At 35.2% G+C, this 20,325-nt stretch overlaps 2 protein-coding genes and 2 long non-coding RNA genes across 4 annotated transcripts in view; 2 read left to right on the top strand and 2 right to left on the bottom strand.

Moving 5' to 3' along the window:
* LOC139127827 (uncharacterized) overlaps positions 1–3,021 on the bottom strand; it is a 3,560-nt gene extending 539 nt beyond the window's left edge. The window contains exons 1-2 of the long non-coding RNA XR_011551144.1: positions 2,800–3,021; positions 2,188–2,445 (exon numbers count right to left, since the gene is read on the bottom strand). This is a non-coding gene — a long non-coding RNA (uncharacterized lncRNA). The remainder of the gene's footprint in view (positions 1–2,187; positions 2,446–2,799) is intronic.
* Positions 3,022–4,496: 1,475 nt separating this feature from the next.
* Positions 4,497–6,162, bottom strand: LOC139127826 (uncharacterized). The gene is made up of 3 exons (XR_011551143.1): positions 6,061–6,162; positions 5,356–5,613; positions 4,497–4,800 (listed from the first exon to the last, which is right to left on the bottom strand). It is a non-coding gene; the product is annotated as an uncharacterized lncRNA (long non-coding RNA).
* Positions 6,163–7,812: 1,650 nt separating this feature from the next.
* On the top strand, positions 7,813–12,278 carry LOC139127787 (fibroblast growth factor receptor 2-like). Its single transcript, XM_070693661.1, has 9 exons — positions 7,813–8,557; positions 8,694–8,816; positions 9,130–9,171; positions 10,147–10,185; positions 10,334–10,375; positions 10,583–10,704; positions 10,939–11,158; positions 11,760–11,864; positions 12,109–12,278. Exons 1-9 carry the CDS (start codon positions 8,473–8,475, stop codon positions 12,276–12,278), a joined length of 948 nt encoding a protein of 315 aa, XP_070549762.1. The 5' UTR covers positions 7,813–8,472.
* A 253-nt stretch (positions 12,279–12,531) lies between these two features.
* Positions 12,532–19,967, top strand: LOC139127825 (tyrosine kinase receptor Cad96Ca-like). The gene is made up of 12 exons (XM_070693690.1): positions 12,532–12,676; positions 12,960–13,071; positions 13,291–13,387; positions 15,157–15,244; positions 15,701–15,923; positions 16,236–16,340; positions 16,704–16,870; positions 17,278–17,403; positions 17,624–17,735; positions 17,996–18,092; positions 18,732–18,831; positions 19,251–19,967. The coding sequence occupies exons 1-12, from the start codon at positions 12,599–12,601 to the stop codon at positions 19,278–19,280; spliced, it is 1,335 nt and encodes a 444-aa protein (XP_070549791.1). The 5' UTR covers positions 12,532–12,598; the 3' UTR covers positions 19,281–19,967.
* Positions 19,968–20,325: the final 358 nt, after the last annotated feature.

Raw genomic sequence — 20,325 nt, 5'->3', positions numbered from 1 at the left:
TATATATATATATATATATATATATATATATATATATATGGTCAGAAGTACTTAAACAGTTTATATTTACTCAGATGGAAATAAGTACAGCAATAGTGTAAAGTAACATCATGCAAGTGCAAGCAACATATCATTATGGTTCTCTATGATTGTGTCACATGAATATTGAAGATATGACATCAGCAGGATAAGTTTATAACAATCAATACACAGCAAAGATACAACATCATCGAAATCTCATGATGTTCATCAGTTATTTACAAAGGTGACTGTTTCGGGATTTGAAATCAATACAGTCAACTGCCTTAGCTCCCCAAGCAGTACTGATCAGGTACCACTACACCTTAAGTTATTATGAGTCTGATGTTATATATGATTTCTCTCGGTGTTGCGTTGGATTTTCAAACAAGTTTAGGATATCTTGTCATATATTTATGAAATTGTCTGTTGATTTTATGTTGTTGTCCTCCTTGAGATATTATCCTGTTGTACAGGCTGGCAACTTTTGGAAAACAATCTTCTATTAGAGGTGTTGCACGAACAATGCGGAGATATTCTGACAATACAGTGCCATAAAAATGTATGAAGGGATGCTACTTTCGCGATCTGGCATTCGCACTTTAACAAAACTTCAAATCATCGCGCTTGTCAAGAGTTTATAGACGAATGTTCCATCTCCTATCGATATGTCCAATTCAAGAAATGTAGCATGTTGTCCATTGTGCTCACACTTCAACGTGAGCTCTGCAGAATATATTTGCTCGTGTGATCTACAAAACTCTCCACCATCACTTAGAAGACATATGTCATCGATGAATCGTGCGCATCCATGGAATTTCAGAGCACGAGCTATAGCGGTATGAATGATTTTTGGCATGAATCTATACTCATGCCTGTGTAGATATATATTTGCCCAAAATGGTGATGGATCAATAACTATATGAATGCCTGTGGTTTGTAAAAGGAGTCTGTTGACTATCTGGAAATAGCTTTCAACTATAAGATGTTCTATAGCAGACTTTAGTGACGCCTGAGAAAAAAAAGGCTTTTGTTTATCTTTCGCCAAAATGTCTTAGAAGAACTTAGAAGAAGGGAAATCAGTATATCGTTTATCTCCATCCTCAAATACAAAGTCAAATACATTGTACCATTCTTTCAGTAGATCCTTATGTTCAATTTGGTGTATAGTGTACTGAAATCGAATGTTCAGATGCATTTGGCCTTTTTCCTAGTGTTGATGAGGTTCAACTTTTCAATTACTGGAAAAAAATTTTCACAACCTAGAAAGTTTTGATGTTGCTGTAAAATTAACTTTTTAGATGGAATCTGTGTATTTATTGAAAAACTAACTTAAAGACACTAGAAATCGCATTACTTAGTGTTTTAGTGCTGAAAGTGCTTGATGCTACAATCAAGCGAGCTCCGGTCAGGTTCTTATGCATCTATGGCATCCATATATATATATATATATATATATATATATATATATATATATATATATATATATATATATATATATATATATATATATATATATATATATATATATATATATATATATATATAAGAAACTTTGGTTGACATACACTACCACACGTGGTTGTTAGGTTCCAAACGTATTTATTATACCTTAATTACAACGTTTCGCTCCAAATTTGGAGCTTTAGAGCACAAGGTGTGGTAGTGTGTGTCAACCAAGTTTCTTTTATCTTCATCAAACTCCACGCTCCACTTGGGATCATCTGAATTCCTACAGTTTCTTATATATATATATATATATATATATATATATATATATATATATATATATATATATAATTATATATATATAATATATATATATATATATATATATATATATATATATATATATAATATAATGCCAATAATACATATCAGATAAACATTTTTGTTGCGATATAAGATAATCAAAATAAAGTTCCGTGTTTGATACAATGTTCCGATTTCAGCTTTCTACGGCAGAATTTCAGAATATTATGATTGAGATAAACAAATGTCTACTATTGCTACTATGAAAAGGTCCTTCAATGACGTGTTAAACAGGGTTTTTAAGAAAAATGTTAATAATTATTGTGATAATGGCGATACACAACAACAACAAGCACAATAATAATAATAATAATAATAATAATAATAATAATAATAATAATAATAATAACGACATACAGTATATATCTACCAGTGAGGTACTGCTGCTTGTACCATTTTTGCCGTCGCACAAGTAGTTTGTTGCATTGCATATATATACCCCATGTTGCGTTTTGTTGATAGACTTGAAGATCAACAAGGATCCCTTGGTTATGTGTCCATCTGGATGTATCCATCCTATGTCGGCGTTTGGCACAGCACTAACGTTACAGGCTATCTCCAATCCAGCCCCTTCTTTGACGTATGTAACTGTTGGAGTCCTGACTATTGGTTCATCTAAAAAAAGACATAAAATGCATAATTATGTCATTCCTTTTTCGTCTCATCGCCACAAACATATCGCGTCATATACGTTAAACAGAATATATCTCTACAGAGGATTATATGCTTTTACTTTGTGATAGTAACTAATTGATATCTGTTGCATATGTATGTGATAGGGAAGTTAAAGTGACAAATATAATTCAGAAAATCAGGGCATCATGCTACATTGCGAAATATTTGATAACAGACACTTACGGGTAGCATGTATGATAAATTTGTTTATGACGCAACTAAGATTAGGGAATGTAAAAAATAACAAAAGGATATGCGAAAACGTATATCAAAAAGTGTGAAAGTGATGCGTACTCTGAATCTCGATGGAGACCTGTAAAATCAATATTGTCTCGTTGTCATCACCATGTGTACAATTGTATATTTGAGGGTTGATTGATTCGATCTCGATGTTGTAGAATTCCAATGGGTTTTGAAATGCTTTATTATCATATACTCTCGTCCATTCTGCTCTTCTGTCACTTGGATAATTGTTATCAATGTAGCAGCTGGCACTGATATTATGTCCCCTCCTCACGCAAACTAGAAGTTCGGCAATCAAATACAAAATTAAAAAAATAATGAAGAAGGATATTAAAAATATTTATACAATGAAATGTAAAGCGATGAGACATTTGAATATGGAAAACATGCATAAATATCAGGAAACAATACATCTTTAAAACAAAGTCCTGAAGCTTAACAAGAGTTATCATAGCTCAGAAAATGTAATTTATAGGTAGCGAATATATTATTTTTCAGGTTCAATCTAGGAAAAAGAAACTAGGATTATGATTTTCTCGATTTGCCAATTTTTGAGACTCCCAGAAAAAGTTCAATATGCAAACAACTTAAGTACGAACAGATTTCAATGATTTCTCGCGGAGGACTATTCACATAACATTTCCGTTGATTGCTGAGTACTCATCCATCTATCTGGCAGGTACGTAGATTTACTGCCCCGAGTGGACAACAAACCAAACATATTTCATATAGATTTTTGGTCAAAATATTTCGTTTGGACGACTTTGTTTTTCAACATTTAATATTGAGAATATTAAAAAATGAATTCAGTTAAATGTGTGGGGTTTTTTTTGAAGAACACATTGTCAAAGAAACAATGTTATGCAAATTACTATTTCAATGGTAAGAGCAATCGACATGACAACTGAGCATGGAGTAAAGGTACCACGCCATTCAATAATTAAACACTTGCCTGATATATATGTTGCACTGTCTCCTCCGTACGATTCTCTAATCTTTCCATCTATGGTGATATTCACGATTAGCTTTAATTCAGGTGAAGACGTTTGCTCGTCAGTACAAAATGTGATTACTGGCATTTCTGTAGCTGTCTCATTATTCGAATTATTGTAGAGCACCTCATCACACTCAGTAGTATTTTCTGTAAAGAAGAACCATATTAACAAATGCAGCATTGCAGCAGCGTGCAACTTGAATTTATTCCGTTTAGTTTAGGATATAACCAATGTGGCTGAATCGAACACGTTCAACAACCGTAGTTGTTTTTGTGTCGACATATATGTGTTTATTTTACTATTGAAAAAAAACGAGACACAATATTTAAGTCAAAATTTAAATTAAAAATACCAGGGCATTTTCACCCATCAAAGGCTGTGTTCACTGATCTTGTTGTTTATGGTTCCTATTGGAACAAAACTATACATACTTGTACTCCATATTTTGTAAATGCATTTGAAACAGATATGTTACTAAAATTAGTGACATATACTGCATAAAAACCCTACAATACTTACTGTATTAACATGGATTATTGCCTGTATTTTAGCTGAAGAGTGCATATATAGATGAATACAGCAAGCCTGTATTCATGTGGATTCATGTGAATTCACGTGTATTATACTATAATACAGGCAAACTCATTAATGTGAATTTATCTGAATTATTGGGTTTTCATGCAGTGACATATCAAGAAAAGACAGATTAATTTTAATGACCGAACATAACTTCAAGTCTATACAATTTCTGCAAACGCATGTCATGCCTCTGTGACCTACATACCATTAATAATAATGGTATTCACACTTGTTCCATGTAGATCATCCAACGAACGACACAGTATGTCCCATTCATCAGCTGAAGCATGAAAAGCACCTATAGCGTCCGATTCGTTTTTCAGACCAAGATAACTACAATCTCTGTTTTTGGACGAAGAATTCCTTCCCGTTTCGTTGTACGACTTAATCTGGATTACTATGCAGTGCAGGGCGGTGAAGTTGTTCAAAGGCTGGGTGTCATTATGCCGATTATCAAATTGGAATGTATCATTGGATACTACAATTTATAAAGAGGAAATAACATATTATTGATAGAATATGGCCTTTAAATAGAGGGTATAATCAACGTCAGTGAATTGGACACGAGAGGTAATCAATGATGAGGTTAACTTATTTATAAGATTGTGATTTACACTTCTAATCTGTGTCAACACGATTGCACTTGTCGTCAAACAGTGCTGTTCATTTCTGCATTTCCACCTTATGGAATTTCAAACGAGACGTACATCAATACATTTATGAAAGGAACGCAAAAAAGGTTGAAGGAGGAAATAAGCTAGTTATGCTTGACTAGTCGAGAACCAGAGAAAGAGATAACATTTTAGTTGAATTACAATCAAAAACACAATTGTGTATTTAAAATATTACACTCTTTGTTGTCCGCCTTCGTCTTGCTATCTTGTCCCTTCGCCTGTGAAATATGGAATGCTGATAAAACGCAGGACAACAGACACGTCAATAAATATTACTGACTACTATCCACAGACTAATTTAACTACATACTTTTTATGCCATTTAGAAAAAATCAGGACTTGCACTACAAGATACACACCAACATAAATAATGTATTTGTCTTCTTTCCGTTCATGAACCGAAGCACTTTCAATTACAGTGGTGTTTGACAGTTTTATCCCAACGATGTTGCAACAGTCTCTTAGCGATATATTGATTTCGCTTTTAGACGAAGAGCATATGCTTGCGAGGTCAGGAGACCCACACTGGATCGTTTTACAATACAATGTTGTTACGTCGCCAATTGAATGATTTGTGTCGTTGGGTCGATAGTCATTTTGAGATATTTCAGCGTACACTGTAAAATATAAAAGCAGAAACTGTAGATTTGACGACATCTCATATTTGCACTGATTGTTCCATGTTAATGTATGTCAACCTGTAAGTCTACATTAGATGTATGTATATTTGTCCCTTCGTCTACCTGAATGTTTTCACAGGAGCCTCTCAGATTGCCGATGCCAGTTTGTGCAGCATGATTGATTGTATGAACCATTTTTGTGTGTGTGTGATTTTCTGTCAAATTGACAATTTGCAAGTGGCTCTCTCGAACATCGAAAGTAATAAGACCATAAGTTGGATCTCTCTCTCTCTCTCTCTGTTTGTCCGTCTCTGTCTGTCTGTCTGTCTGTCTGTCTGTCTGTCTGTCTGTCTGTCTGTCTCTCTCTCTCTCTCTCTCTCTCTCTCTCTCTCTCTCTCTCTCTCTCTCACACACATCGAAATCGGAGAATATGGTAAACCTTACCTAGCCTGGGACATCCTTCTGCTATCAAAACAATAACTGGCAAAGCAAAATACCATAATGCACGGAGGCCAGGTTTGTTGATCATAATGATATCCTCATTCCCTTTGAAAGAAAATATTGGATTTTAGTCCACCTCAACATGCATATATATCAATTAAATAATGAAGTATTGGAATTATAAATTTTGAATGCTTTAATTTAAAGCTCACGTTAACATGTTTGAATGTGAACTCTTAGTTAGCATGTTGGCGTTCTCTTCGATAAACACTACTAAGTCTGCACCTAGCATCTTCAGTGGCACCAATACATTACATATTAACAAAAAATTAGTCTTGTTGACATAAAGTCTGACTTACCTCTTTGAATACACTCAGTCTTGTGAAACAAAGTAAGTAGTCGCTGAAGATATTAATATAACCGAACGCGGAAATCAGATGCTCAATTTACCGGGTTTCAAATCCCAATCACCTAACGTAATAAACAACGAGGTATAAATAACTGAGAACGGAGCCAAACCTTAGAGTTGTACATTCTATTATTAGGTGTATCACGTGCTGTTCAGTTTACAGGTAGGGTACCTAAAACCAGACTTCTAGTTTCGGATACTAAAGTCTAGCCATTGTTGTGCAATATCTGTCTACCCAACTGATATTATATATTACTGTATTGCGGTAAAATATCGTCATTGGACGACCCAATACGTCAATGTTGTTAGTGAAATGCACATCTATGCTCCGAAGGAGAATATGTCATACACAAGTGGTGTTACAACAACACATTTTCCCTTCAAATTCCCACTCGAATGGATAAGATTAAATTAACAAGTCAATAAGAGTCAATCACTGTAATATTGTCTTTAAGTATATCAAAAGCTAAAAGAGCACAATCTTCATTATCATTATCTTTGTCATGATGATGATGATAATGATGATGATGATGAAGATGATGATGATGATCATCATCATCATCATCACCATCATCATCATCATCATCACCGCAGTAATCATCACCCTAACAATCATCGTTGTAGTCGCCATCATAATCAAAATTACCGTCATCTAGTCATCGCCCTCACATCAACGTCACCATGATCATCATCATAAATGACATAACGCACGTACAAATACGAAATAACACAAATATTACGGAGCAAGTTATGATTAAGTTTCACTAACTTGAAGAAAGATAAGACATTTGAAATTTTCAGGCTTATATGCTAGGGAAAGCCTCAAATATAATTGTGCCAGAGGAAGTCCCCATCTGTGCATATTGCTATTTTGATCAGTTTTTTTGCCAACGATATGTAGAAAATAAAAGTCAAAGTTTTTTTAAGAAAGTCACACTGGTTGAAATGTCTTCGTTTTAGCCTATTAGTTACTCAGAGTTTTTAGAAGATTAATCCCATGGTATCATTTTTACTAATCGTGTTTCCGTCACATAAAGTTGAACATTCTAGTTTAACTTCTGTACAAACGCATATCTTCAAAACCACCCTAGTCAAGAAAAGATGGCGTGTGAATTATTCGATGTTATAATTGCCACACTTATAAGGGATCCTATGTGGAAAAAATGTCAATTGTACATTTTACATACTTTTCGAAGACGTTCATGTTTGAGCACATGCCGAGAATTTGGGAAAAGTGTGCGTTAGTTTAGAAAACAAAGACTGAATAATACGATTTATCCTTACAACGCAAGTATCATCAGACTAGGAGATACAGTGGCAAGAGTCTCATTATTTTGGTTTCGCAATGAGTCCAGGCTAGAAGTCAAAGGTCAATTTACTGGAGCAAAGAAACACTGACATTTGACACCGGTCGGCATTATCGATTAACGGTCGTGAATTCCAGAAACTGATGACTAAGCTGGGAATATTGTGCATTACCCAGGGGCGGCGGTTAGAAACAAGACCGTTACGGCCTACCTTACAAGTTGTATAGTGAGGTATTTCACGGATATTTACACCGACGCAACTGTGTAAAACCAACGGCTCCGTGGTATTTCTGTAAAGATGGAACCTGCAGTCAACACCTTCGGCATATAACAATGCATCACGAATCGTTTTGGCAATGTCCCAACGAAAACCTTTCAATCTTAACTGAGCTCTGGAAATTCCCGTATAGCCAACATTTATTACAGCTCTACACTAAACTTACGCTGGTATCTAAATATTTCTTGGATTTCCTTGTAAGTCTCAGAATTCGCGACATGCGTACGCTGTACTGTTCAAATGATATGCTACAGACTAAAGTATGCAAACGCCCTATTTGAAGGAGAGACATATATGCTGGTTGTTGTTTCCATGGGTCAGGCAGAAAAATTGAAGATTTTCTTCAGTTTTTGAACGCAATTGAACGTACATTGAAGCATTATCAATTAACTGTCTTCGCCGCCACTCAGACCGTCATAAATATGAGTCCAGTTGAAACTGGAGGCAATCGAACATTATTGCCATCAATAGCAGGTTCCACTACTAGTACAAATCTGGCGAATAACGGTAAGTCTATGTAGTAGCATTCTTCTCAGAAGTCCAATGTTGAAAAATTACATTCTATAAGTTTTATTATTACCTTCAATCGTATAAGCCACGTATCAGTCCACTGCGCGTTGGTAACGGTCATTTGTCTTTGCAGGTGAACCAGGGCAGGATTCAAATTTCATTCTAATAGTCATATTAATCTTGTCAGCAATCGTCATCGTCGTTGGAATTGCCATAGTATCTGTGCTTTTGTACAGGAAAGGGGGGTTTCGTACCGGTAAGTCTCGTATTACATTACGTCACATGCATAATGTAACGCCAACGAGCGATTACACCTCTAGGCAAATATAGGAATTATTGTTTATTTTGTGTTGCATTTGATATGTCTCCATGGGTTTTGAAAGTAAATAATAGGAGCAATGCATTATGGAGGAACTACTATTACTTTCAAGGATATCATATATGCATATGTTGGGTTTTTTTTTCTCATTTGAAATATGAGTGTGTTCTTTGTATAATTAAACTACTGTATAATCCCATAACATATCATGACATTTTTTGTAATTTGTAATTTGTAATTCTAATTACAGTTGGCCTAAGTGTTGATTATGTGCGGTCTTGTGTCCTTTCAGGTATGTGTACAATATTTTTCTTACCTTTTAAGCTACGTATACATACATTTATCCACCTATCCTAATTGCTTCTTTATTAATTGAAATGTTGGTCGCTTATAGTATAGTTTGCCGTATGTTATTCATTATCGTTTCCATGGGTCGATTTAGCACGAAGATATATCAATAATTCCTGTAAATTCTTTCAGTGAGGTTCCCTACTCGACGATAGGGCAAGCATTTGATTCTAAGATACATTTATTTGATCATTCATTTATTCATTCATCACCTGTTACTGTAACCACTTACATGTTTAAAGCATTCAAACAAATCATTCATTCATTCATTCATTCATTCATTCATTCATTCATTCATTCATTCATTCATTCATTCATTCATTCATTCATTCCTTCCTTCCTTCCTTCCTTCCTTCATTCATTCATTCATTCATTCATTCATTCATTCATTCATTCATTCATTCATTCATTCATTCATTCATTCATTCATCCATTCATTCATTCATTCATTTATTTGGTCACCATATTCCCCCTCAACAAATCAGTCCTTTAGTCAGCCAGTCTACCTGTCTGTCAGTAAGTTAGTCAGTAAATATTTCAGCTAGTCAGCCAGTCGTAAACCTGGCGACAAAGTCCGCATGTCACCCTAAAATCGAGCCAAGATATTTTCAAAATTCATAATTGTAAATTTATCAAGGTCAATTCGATGATTTAACATTTCCGTAGAAACATCCTCCGTATAAATACATAGTGGTATCATGAAGAAACTAACGGCAAATAGATTGATTGGTTTGGTCATGGATATGTTTGTTTATTTTCTAGCATACTACACAAGCTTATTTATTTTATTTATTCAACTATAAAGTCAATTGTTAATTATCATAATGGATATCAATTTACTTTAATTTTCAAAATTTCTCGTTTCCCTCGTACATAAAAACATATATTTAAACACTCTTTATCCATAATTTCTTTACAGGTAGGAACTCTCCTACCGATGAGGAGGGGGAAAATAAAGGTAACGAATTATCCCTCATAGACGATGAAATGACATTTATTGGTAATTACTTCACAAATATTAAATATTAATATGTTCGAGTTCCTCCAAGTTACATATAATTCCATACTTAATATTGTCTTCTTTTCATTCTTGCTGTGTCTTTCAGAGGCAGAGGCTCTCAGAAACGTACAGCAAAGGTCAAATCCAGGTAAACTATCAAAACACATGCCTCTGACTCGTCTGGGAGGAAAGTTTTGCAGTCGATTTTTTGTGTCTGAAAAACTAGTGCATTTAATAATATTGCCATATATTTCAAAATGTTTCTGAAAGTATGAAAAGCGGAAGAAATCAATATCCTGCAGTAAGGCCAGAGTCTCCTTTGTCATTCATTGACTTGTTTCCTACAATCCCGCAGATCAAGAGCGTGTAGCTGCGCACTCTTATGAGGAGATACCCGTAGTAGAGAATACAGACGAAGATGACACTGATATGCATGATTATGACGAGGCAGCGTCGACAGATATATTCAATACTATGGTAATTATTAAGCATTGCTCATAAGCTGCTATGTATATACTTTGTGTCTTAGAAATATTTTGAAAGGAAAAAAAAAGCAAGAATATTGGCAATTATTTATGCAAATCAAAAGATAACATTACAGGATGATTAGCATAAAAGATCTCTCTCCACGTAAATGGAATGCTTACGATATATATATGCATCTCTTTGAGGATATGTTTTGCTCGATATTAACACACGTTATCTTAACAGGCGGGTGTGCGAGAAGGTCCATATGTGCAACCAGAGATTGATGAAGATGCCGATGGGGAATACCTGTCACCTGGTCAACAGGTTTTCGAGGTGGAGCGCGACAGATTGCACATTACTGCATGCGTGCATTCTGGTGGTTTCTATAGGATGCACAGAGGCGAAGCGTGGTTTATAGGTGGTAAAGAAGGCTGCACGAAAATCGTCATCAAGTCACCAACAGGTAAGAATTTTAAAATATGTTTGCACTATCGAGTATAACTTTTCCCTGAAAATGAAAGCACATGTAGGCGTCGAAATGAATGCAGTTTCCTTTTGGGGATATTGTAATATATTGCACAGAGGCGAAGCTTGGTTTATAGGTGGTAAAGAAGGCTGCACGAAAATCGTCATCAAGTCACCCACAGGTAAGAATTTCAAAATATGTTTGCCCTATCGAGTATAAGTTTTCCCTAAAAAAAAGTAAGCACATGTTGGCGTTGTAATGAATGCAGTTTCCTTTTGGGATATTGCAAAATAGTGTACTTTAAACAAAAGAACAATAAACCTAAAATTGTTTCGAGAGAATTTGATGAATCATACTTCAAGAGGTTGATGGATTGTCCCACAAATGGAAACATTGTTTCCTTTATGTAGAAAAAAACAAAAGCCAACTCATTATTTATCACGTCAAATCAAAACGCTAGTCATCTATATTCTCGTATACTATTATCAACTCGAATATTTCTTTTCCAAGACAAACCTTACAAATCTTTTAGTAGCACCAGTAAAGCAAGAAGTATTTCATATTTGAACGCTAAAATAAACACAATTTATCATTTCAGAAGATGAAGAATCAAATTTATGCCTCCGAAGAGAAATTGACTTAATGAAGTCGCTGTACTCACATGAAAATGTTAATGCCCTTCTGGCTTGTTGCACAAAAACAGGTAAAACTTTTTGTTTATATAATTTTATCGGTGGTATTTATTTAACAATTATTACAAGCTGTAAGATTTGTATGATGCCATAGTACTAGTTTATGTAGATCATTGATATTACAAAGTCAAAAGACACAAGTACCCAAGAGGTAGACAAACAAAAGAGTGATATATCTTGCACAAACGTCCGCCATTACTGTTCTTATTTACATCAACATACTCAACTTTTTGTTTCGAACTGCATTTTTTTCAGACCCACCACAGCTTATAACAGAGCACGCACGCTATGGCAACCTGCGATATTTCTTGGCTCAAAAATGTCAAGTCATATTATCGTTGGGCTCTGTTGTTATGAAAAAACGTCTTTTGTCTTTTTGTTATGATATCGCGAGAGGAATGGAATATCTGTCAGCAAGCAGGTAAGTTTGCCAGCGTAATAACAATGAGGCCAAAAGAGTCATTTTTACGTCACTTTGTTCGATTTAAAAATGAATAGTCTATTCCATAAAATATAATCAGCATTTTTGTATAATGCTGCTTTATGCACCCTTGTCAACCTACTCCCACAAACGAGAAAATGACACGTGTTGATAGTTATACCAAGCAAGGGTCTTCCAGGTTACCAACCTGCAATATACTATGTTGAAAAATTAAAGCTTAGAAAGAAACGTGAGAAATAGTTTTATTTTTTTTAGGTTGTACACAGGTATTTAGCAGCCAATCACATACTGCTGTGTGATGGAATGGTATGCAAAATTTCAAATTTTGGATATTCCACTGATGTCATTGGGAATACACAATTCTTCGAATTGACGAATCAGGTAAAAAAAACCAATAAAACAATAACATTAAGCATTGAGTATATCTTTACATGTACTGCCAAACTCATAAACATATGGCATTATTTACTTTCCCAAGATGGGCGGTTGTGAGAGAAATATTACTGGAGGCAAGCCATGGTATCTTCAACTACAATAGTGAACGAGGATGAGATTCATAAATAACAAGGACAATAATATAAGGATTTTTAATAATGACAGTTAACTTCCTTTCATAATTTTAATTGTTTCCACTGAAACGTTTTGCGTGCTTTATTTTTCATAGTTCGAAATTTCCTATCAGTGGATGGCGCTTGAATCCCTGCTCCAACGAACATTTACCACTAAATCGGATGTCTGGTCATACGGCATTGCACTCTGGGAAATATTCACACTGGGTAAGATATCTCATATCCTTAAGTGATTGTGAATTCAATTTCTCTCGGTTTGTTTGTTGGATTTTTTTTGCTGTTTGTTTGTAAGCCCTGCCTTTGATGCCTTGTTCTCTTCTTTTGCTTCTTTGCATCAACTGGATGTTTGCTTTGAACGCAATAGATGATGACGTTTATTAAAATCCAATTACGATGTACTTAAATGAATTTCAATTCCATTGACAGGGCAGAGACCGTATTTTAAGGACACACAGAGTGAAGTATTGACAAAACTTAATAAAGGATACAGATTATTGAAGCCTGGTTACTGTGAGGAGGAATTGTGAGTAACAATATGACAAAGAGAGCCTTTACAAGGATGAGCAAAATAGTCAGCGTTCACTGATATTATGCATTTTAACGTAGAATGCGCCTCTCAACTCTTACAATTATAGTATGTTTGCTTCCCACTTGAGAGATTCATAATGAAGCTTATGGAGACAATTAAGTGTGTACTGGCTTTTTTAAAACTAGTTTTTCGACATTTAAAGATATCATGGGTGTGGTGGCCATTTTGATTTTGGGAGCGTCGGTAATATTGGATAATTTATCTCTCCAGTACCGAAATTTATAACATCAGATTATTATTCTTGACCTTGGTAAAACACTTTAAGGTTTGCTTAAAAACACGTTTGATAAAAAGTTTGTCGTTCGAGGCACGAACTACTGTAATAACCGGTCACAAATATCGTCGATATCCTGTGTATGCTTTTTTCGTTCGTTACTCACCTTTCAATATAAAGTACTGTATTAAGCAATTCTATAAGGCAGACAGTATAATGTATCCCTGAGGTAACTGGTGATTTGATTAACCTTTATATAAGATCGCGGTTTGAGACGTCTAATCTGTTAATTAGACGCCTAATCTGTGTTCACATAAATGCACTTGTCGCCACACAATATAGTCTATATCTGCACTTTTATATTATGAATGTTCAAATAATTACGTATAAAAATACAATTCTTGGAGGATTGCCAGAGGTAACGTGTGCGCTTGAATAATACAGAAACCGAAAAACATATAACGGTTTAGTTTACTGTCAATCAAAATCAGGTGTAAATTGAATATTGCACTCTTGGTTGTCTGTATTCGTCCGGTTACTTTGCCCCTTTGCCTGTGACATATGGAATGTTATTAAAATGCATGAGAATGAGAACAAACACGACTAAATATTACTGACAAGTGCAACACAAAAATGTGTAATTATACTTAATTGACAAAGCTGCAAATCTTGCAAACTCATGTCTTGTCTTGCGAGTTGCATATCATTAAAAACAATTGGCCTGACAACACAAGTATTTGTTTTCGTTTCATTCATCAACTGAAGGACTAAGATAGAAAATAGTGTCCGATTTGTTTATCAAAACCACTTTGCAGCAGACTTCGGTCGTTATATATATTTGTTTTTGCTTGAAGACGAGTAACTTATGCTGGCGAGGTCAGATAACTCATACTTGATGAATTTACCAAAAAACGTTGCTATGTTGCCATTTAAATCTTTTGTGTCGTGAAGCCGATACTCATATGAGACTTTTTACCATACACTATAATATAAAAAAATGGAAAAAGAAACGTAGTGTTGACGACATTTCTATTATCAATCAGAATGTATGTAAACCTGTATATCTGCAATCAGCTGTATGTATCTTAGTCCTTTCATCTGTCTGACTTCTTGTATATTAGCGTCTCAGATTGTCAGTGCCAGTTACTGCAGCCTAATAGTTTGTTTGATTGGATAAGTCTTTTCCTGACTCTCTGTCTCTGTTTTTATGGCTCTCTGACAAAGTAACTGACTGCCTCTCTCCAACCAATAATATCACTAGTAAGAGGTCAAAACAATTTTAATTGCCAGTCTTTCTGTCTCACTATCCTATTTGGCTGTCTTGTCTGTTTATCTCACTGTCATATCTGCATGTCTGACTGTCTGTCTGTCTTTTCTCTCTCTCTCTCTCTCTCTCTCTCTCTCTCTCTCTCTCTCTCTCTCTCTCTCTCTCTCTCTCTCTCTCCTCTCTCTCTCTCTCTCTCTCTCTCTCTCTCTCTGCCGACACCAGGTATAGACTCATGCTCGCATGTTGGAAAACTAAGCAAGAAAGCCGGCCTTCATTTGCAGAAATTATATCGTCAATATCACAGGTTTCTGTAAGTAACCACTTTATTTTCGTCTCCCTGGCTAGGTGCACAAAGTTTTGAGCAAGTAATGATTGGTGGCTGCGTAAATTTTATTTGATTAGCTGAGATGCACGAATCCGAATGTAACCTGCGGAGTGACCCTTAACCTGTGATATTTAGAATGTGTCAAATTTTATGAAGCAGGTCATAAAGACAAAACATAGTAAGCGACGTTAAAAACATGATCGAAATGGTTAACCATGACAATTATTCTAAACTGATAATTTGTTATTTCATTCTAATTACACTCATTTCAAATTTCAAGTCATATAAATAAATTAAGCAATATATGAAGGTGATAAGAGTTCTCAATGTCTTTAGCAAATGTATTATACCGTCACGTAGTCTTTCGACCAAGGCTAAGTATTTGAAAGAAAAATGTACCTCGGTGTAACAAGTTTTCACAACAAGTAACTTTTGTTGCAGAAAATCATTCCAGTGCAAAGAGCAAGTCATGAACGGGATGATAAAGTTTCCGGAAAAATCCGTCGACCCTCTTTGCAAAGGCAGTTTAGAGTTGATCATTATATTGTCCGTGTTACCAGAGAGGTGTTCCGTGGTAAATTTAGTCAAATTTATCTCGGCAAGGCAAGAATGATTGATGATGAATCTGATTCTGTCCAAAATGTCGCAGTCAAAGTATTTACAGGTAAGCAAATAAGGCAAAAAACATCCAATGAGTGAACTGTATGTTGAATTTTTTTGCTTAGACACCACAAGGTCTCATCTACAGAATAACGTTTGTGTGGCTACTTTTTGCCATACACGAATAATTTTCTTTGTTGTATGAATAAGATTGTTTGCCAGAATTCATATCACACTGCTCGACTATTGTTAGCTAAAATATTTATATGATTGATGATTATAAATTTAAGTCCCTTCTTGCTCGAAACAGCTAGGTACAGGGATTTGTTTCATCATGTTGTTAAGATAAAGGACACGCTTTTATTTCCATTCTTAGATGTATCGACTGAGGTTTCCTCCTTGCAGCGGGAAGTTGATCTTATGAAATCAATACCAAGCCATGAAAATGTTATCGGCTTGCTGGCTTACTGCACTGACGAGGGTGAGTTTCTTTCACCCTACTTCTAATACGTCCTTCTTCTCTTTTATTTATTATTACATTCATAAATATACATAGAAAACGTACGGAGTGATGGTGGTGCAGTTTTTAAGGTTAATACCTTTGAGAAATATCCTTAAAACGTTGGGTGAGATACTTTGGCATTGCTAAAATAGCAAAGTCCCCTGCATCAATTCAGAGATGACAAAGGGATATTGCGCGGAAATCTTTGTTATGTTGTTTTGGTTTTTTTTAATTAAAATTGCGACGAAGCGATTGTAGACCCTATACATGATATTACTTGAAAGTTGATTGTTTGCTTCATTTGACAAACAAAGAAGTGATGAAACAAATGTTGTCTTTCAGCCCCTCCCTTTTTTGTAATGGAGTTCGCTCGACATGGAAACCTTCAAAGGCACCTCGTTGAAAATCGTCCACGTTTTCTAACAGGTGATGGGATGTCATCCCAAAGGCACATTTTCTCATTCGCTAAGGATATCGCTTGTGGCATGGAGCACCTTTCCAACATAGGGGTAAGGCTGGCGGATTTTGAATCAATTGTGTCCTGGTTGATGTCTGATAAATTGACCAAAAAACATGAGAACTGTTGTGTATCCAGAGAGCTATAGCAGAATCCATTTTGGTAGATTCTTACAATGCACAGATGAATCCATGAGAGTTTCCATTTTATCCAACACTTGGAATCCGTCACTACTATACAAAATAGATTCCCTCAGCACCCAGCGAACCTTTCAAGTATTCTTGGTGAATCCAAAATGAAATTATGGATAATCCTTTGTGAAAACAGTTCTCTTGGCATTGATAAAAGAGCGCGAGTAAAATAAACACAACAGTTCTTCTTAGAACTTCAGGAATACTGAAACGAGTTTAATTTTGCTGAATGGGGAAAGGCAAAAGTAAGTTCTTTCCTCTTTTTCAGATTACACACAGGTATCTAACTGCAAAACATGTTTTAGTTTTCACCAATACAATTTGCAAAATCTCCAGTCTCGGATATGTAAGTGACGTTACACACGGAAAAAGATTACTGGATATGGCAAAAGAGGTAAGGCGACATCTGACATTTAAGATGTAATATCACAAGTATCATGACTCGTTTGATTGTTGAATCTTCAGGGGGAAATGCAAAATTGTACCACAGATGAAAGAAATTTAATATACAAAATACATAAAGCTGTGTCTGGATTGGAGGACGTTACCTAGGTTTCATGTTAATTTTTGTTTGAGGATTTACAAAGATTTATTAATTCTTGTTATTTCCACAGGTTAGACATCCTTACCAGTGGATGGCTTTAGAGACGCTAACAAATTGGACATTTAACACATATACAGATGTATGGTCATTCGGTGTTGTTCTTTGGGAGATAATAACTTTAGGTAATTTACTTAACAGGCAATCAAAACATGATTGAGCTTATATTTTTTCCTGTATGTATCTGATAAAACCTGCAACTCGATGATGCACACGTGTAAAATGTCACCATTACATTGAATAAAGTAACACAAGATTATAAGAGGATAACATGAACTGAGGATCAATGCAGCGACAAAAATAAGTATAATCGTATTACATATTCGCTATGTCTTTGTCAACCTTTTCGGGGGAATTAACTGGCTATTTTTGTCAATTGTCTCAGGAAAGAAGCCGTTCGAGGGATTTGAGCAACACGAGGTTCTAGCAAGACTTAGAAAGGGATACAGACTGCTGAAGCCTAGCCATTGCAGCGACGAGGTGTAAGTAAAACAAATGTTGAACTTTAAATCAAATGTATCGTCTGGTTCCTTCATTGTTACTTATCTGGCATTACACTGAACGTAAACGTAGCAACAATACATTTTATCGGACATGTTTTGCATTCCCCGGTATTTTTAATAAAATCAGATTAAACAGACGCCATTCATTAAGTATGTTTGCGAGGGGAGAAACAACACATCCCATTCAAAACAAGCCTTATCTTGAATTACAATTGTTATTACATTGTTAAACCGCTAATACAAATCACAGAATATACAATTGTAATCCTTTCTTAGCTCTAATATTAAAACAAACACTGGACAAAATGCTTAATATGCGCTTAGCATATTTACGTATATTGACGTATCTGGAACTCAATATTAATTGCATACGCAACGTATATCTTTGTATATAGAACATTCAAATAGGTTGATACGCGTAGCGTATTTCTATATAGATCATGAGTTTACGTAAGGTAGATCTTTGCACACTAAGTGTACACTGTAGTTTTGCATTTATTAGTATACGTACGTGTTTACTTAACGTATTTGACAGATGTACAGAATCAGTATATGCGTATATATAGTTGTATATCAAGCATTTTGCCCAGTGAAAATTATATGTCATTCATATTGCAGCTATGATACAATGCTCTCATGTTGGAGAAAAGAGTCGAATGAAAGACCATCATTTTCCAAACTTGTTGATGTTATAAAAGACCACAGAGAACGAACAGATGTAAGTCTGAAGTCCTTTCAATTACATTTTATCATTGAGCCCGAAACTGCTGATGATAATAATTGTTGCTGTTGTTGTTCTTATGGTTGTTTTATATTGTTTTTGTCGTTGTGTTTTCGCTGTTGTATTAGTTTTCATTCTAATTGTTATCGTTAACATTTCATACACAATATCTGATTAAACCGTCAAGTTCGTTCTGTTGGCAGGTCTCCGTTTATCGCACGTGTAGTGAAGCTTTCTATAAATTTGCTCAGAATAGACCTTAAACAATGCAAAGCACAACGTGACACAGATATAATTTCTGTCAAATGTTCAATTTAATCTTCATGTTGTAAAATTTTAAAGATTTCGACGATGCTGAAGTTCTATTCTTTCATAGCGTTTCTATAAAATTTAATCTGTTTCATTTGGTATTTCAGAAACTTGTAGATTTCACCGAATACAAATGAAGATTATAAATGGCTCTTTTGGCGATCTGACTCAGACACGCAGTCTCATCTGCGAACAGACGCGACCCAGGAGCTGACCTTTGACCACACATCTGGTGCTATAAATGGACGACATGTCAGCATGTTGGGTTTAAATTACACCTTTGCCCCTTTCACCTTGAAGTGACTATACTAAGATCGCATGTTCCATATTGTAGTAGCAAATTTGGTGGCAAATTGTGACCAAGCCTACCTGTGCTGGTACTTACAATCCGTACTACGAGAATGCACCGGGATGGTAGTTGCACAATTTGAGGGGCAAAACATCATGATTTTTATAACTTAGGGCGTCCTTTACACAAGTTTGAAATACAACAACATGTGAAAAAACCCAAGGCATTAAAGAATTGTCACTGTGCATGGCAATATGACGTACCTAAAATCATCTCCGTAACATACACCTTTGAAAGTTAAACACATGAAAAAGTTCAAAAGTAGTGGCTATCTAAATATGAGTAGACATACACCAAACACCGACCATGTGACCACTGCCAAATCAAAAACTGTCTACACACTTAAATGTCTTAATGCTATAGCAGGTTGTTGACTGTAAAATAAGATCACACTTTTTAATAGTGTTGTTGTGCAATTCAAAACAGAAGCTATATATTTTGTTATAAACACGAATAAATAACTTTAAGTGAAAAACATGTTTATGTGTATATTTTACTTTGGATACAGTGATTTATGGGGGTCGCTTATCTCGGAGAGTGACCTTTCTGACTATACATTTTGTCAAAACCATGTAGGTCAATACGGTAAATTGTCAAATAGACATGCAGACACAGGTCTCTACAACTCAAAATATAAGTAATTTGTTTCATGGATCGCATTATTGATGCAATGTAATCGAACTCATCAATAGTAAAGACCTGGTGAGGTAACTGATATTATAAAAAAAACCGTTAGGAACAGGATATACTGTCGCTGCAAAAAACTTAAATAAACTGACTGTCAGTGATCTTGTGTGAGAGTGTGTTTGTGCTTTGTATTCTGCCCACGGGAC

Source organism: Ptychodera flava, unplaced genomic scaffold (assembly GCF_041260155.1).
Source record: "Ptychodera flava strain L36383 unplaced genomic scaffold, AS_Pfla_20210202 Scaffold_37__1_contigs__length_1687728_pilon, whole genome shotgun sequence".
Taxonomy (NCBI): domain Eukaryota; kingdom Metazoa; phylum Hemichordata; class Enteropneusta; family Ptychoderidae; genus Ptychodera; species Ptychodera flava.
The sequence above is the reverse complement of the archived record's forward strand: the minus strand, read 5'-3'. Positions and strand labels throughout refer to the sequence as shown.

What these genes read in the sequence shown, in the direction of transcription:
- LOC139127787 (XM_070693661.1), top strand. Translation starts at nt 8,473, where the DNA reads ATGAGTCCAGTTGAAACTGGAGGCAATCGAACATTATTGCCATCAATA. An exon ending in TACAAATCTGGCGAATAACG is followed by an intron (nt 8,558 to 8,693) that starts GTAAGTCTATGT and finishes TTGTCTTTGCAG; the next exon opens with GTGAACCAGGGCAGGATTCA. An exon ending in GCGGTCTTGTGTCCTTTCAG is followed by an intron (nt 9,172 to 10,146) that starts GTATGTGTACAA and finishes ATTTCTTTACAG; the next exon opens with GTAGGAACTCTCCTACCGAT.
- LOC139127825 (XM_070693690.1), top strand. Translation starts at nt 12,599, where the DNA reads ATGGTATGCAAAATTTCAAATTTTGGATATTCCACTGATGTCATTGGG. An exon ending in AGCCATTGCAGCGACGAGGT is followed by an intron (nt 18,093 to 18,731) that starts GTAAGTAAAACA and finishes TTCATATTGCAG; the next exon opens with CTATGATACAATGCTCTCAT. An exon ending in ACCACAGAGAACGAACAGAT is followed by an intron (nt 18,832 to 19,250) that starts GTAAGTCTGAAG and finishes TTGGTATTTCAG; the next exon opens with AAACTTGTAGATTTCACCGA.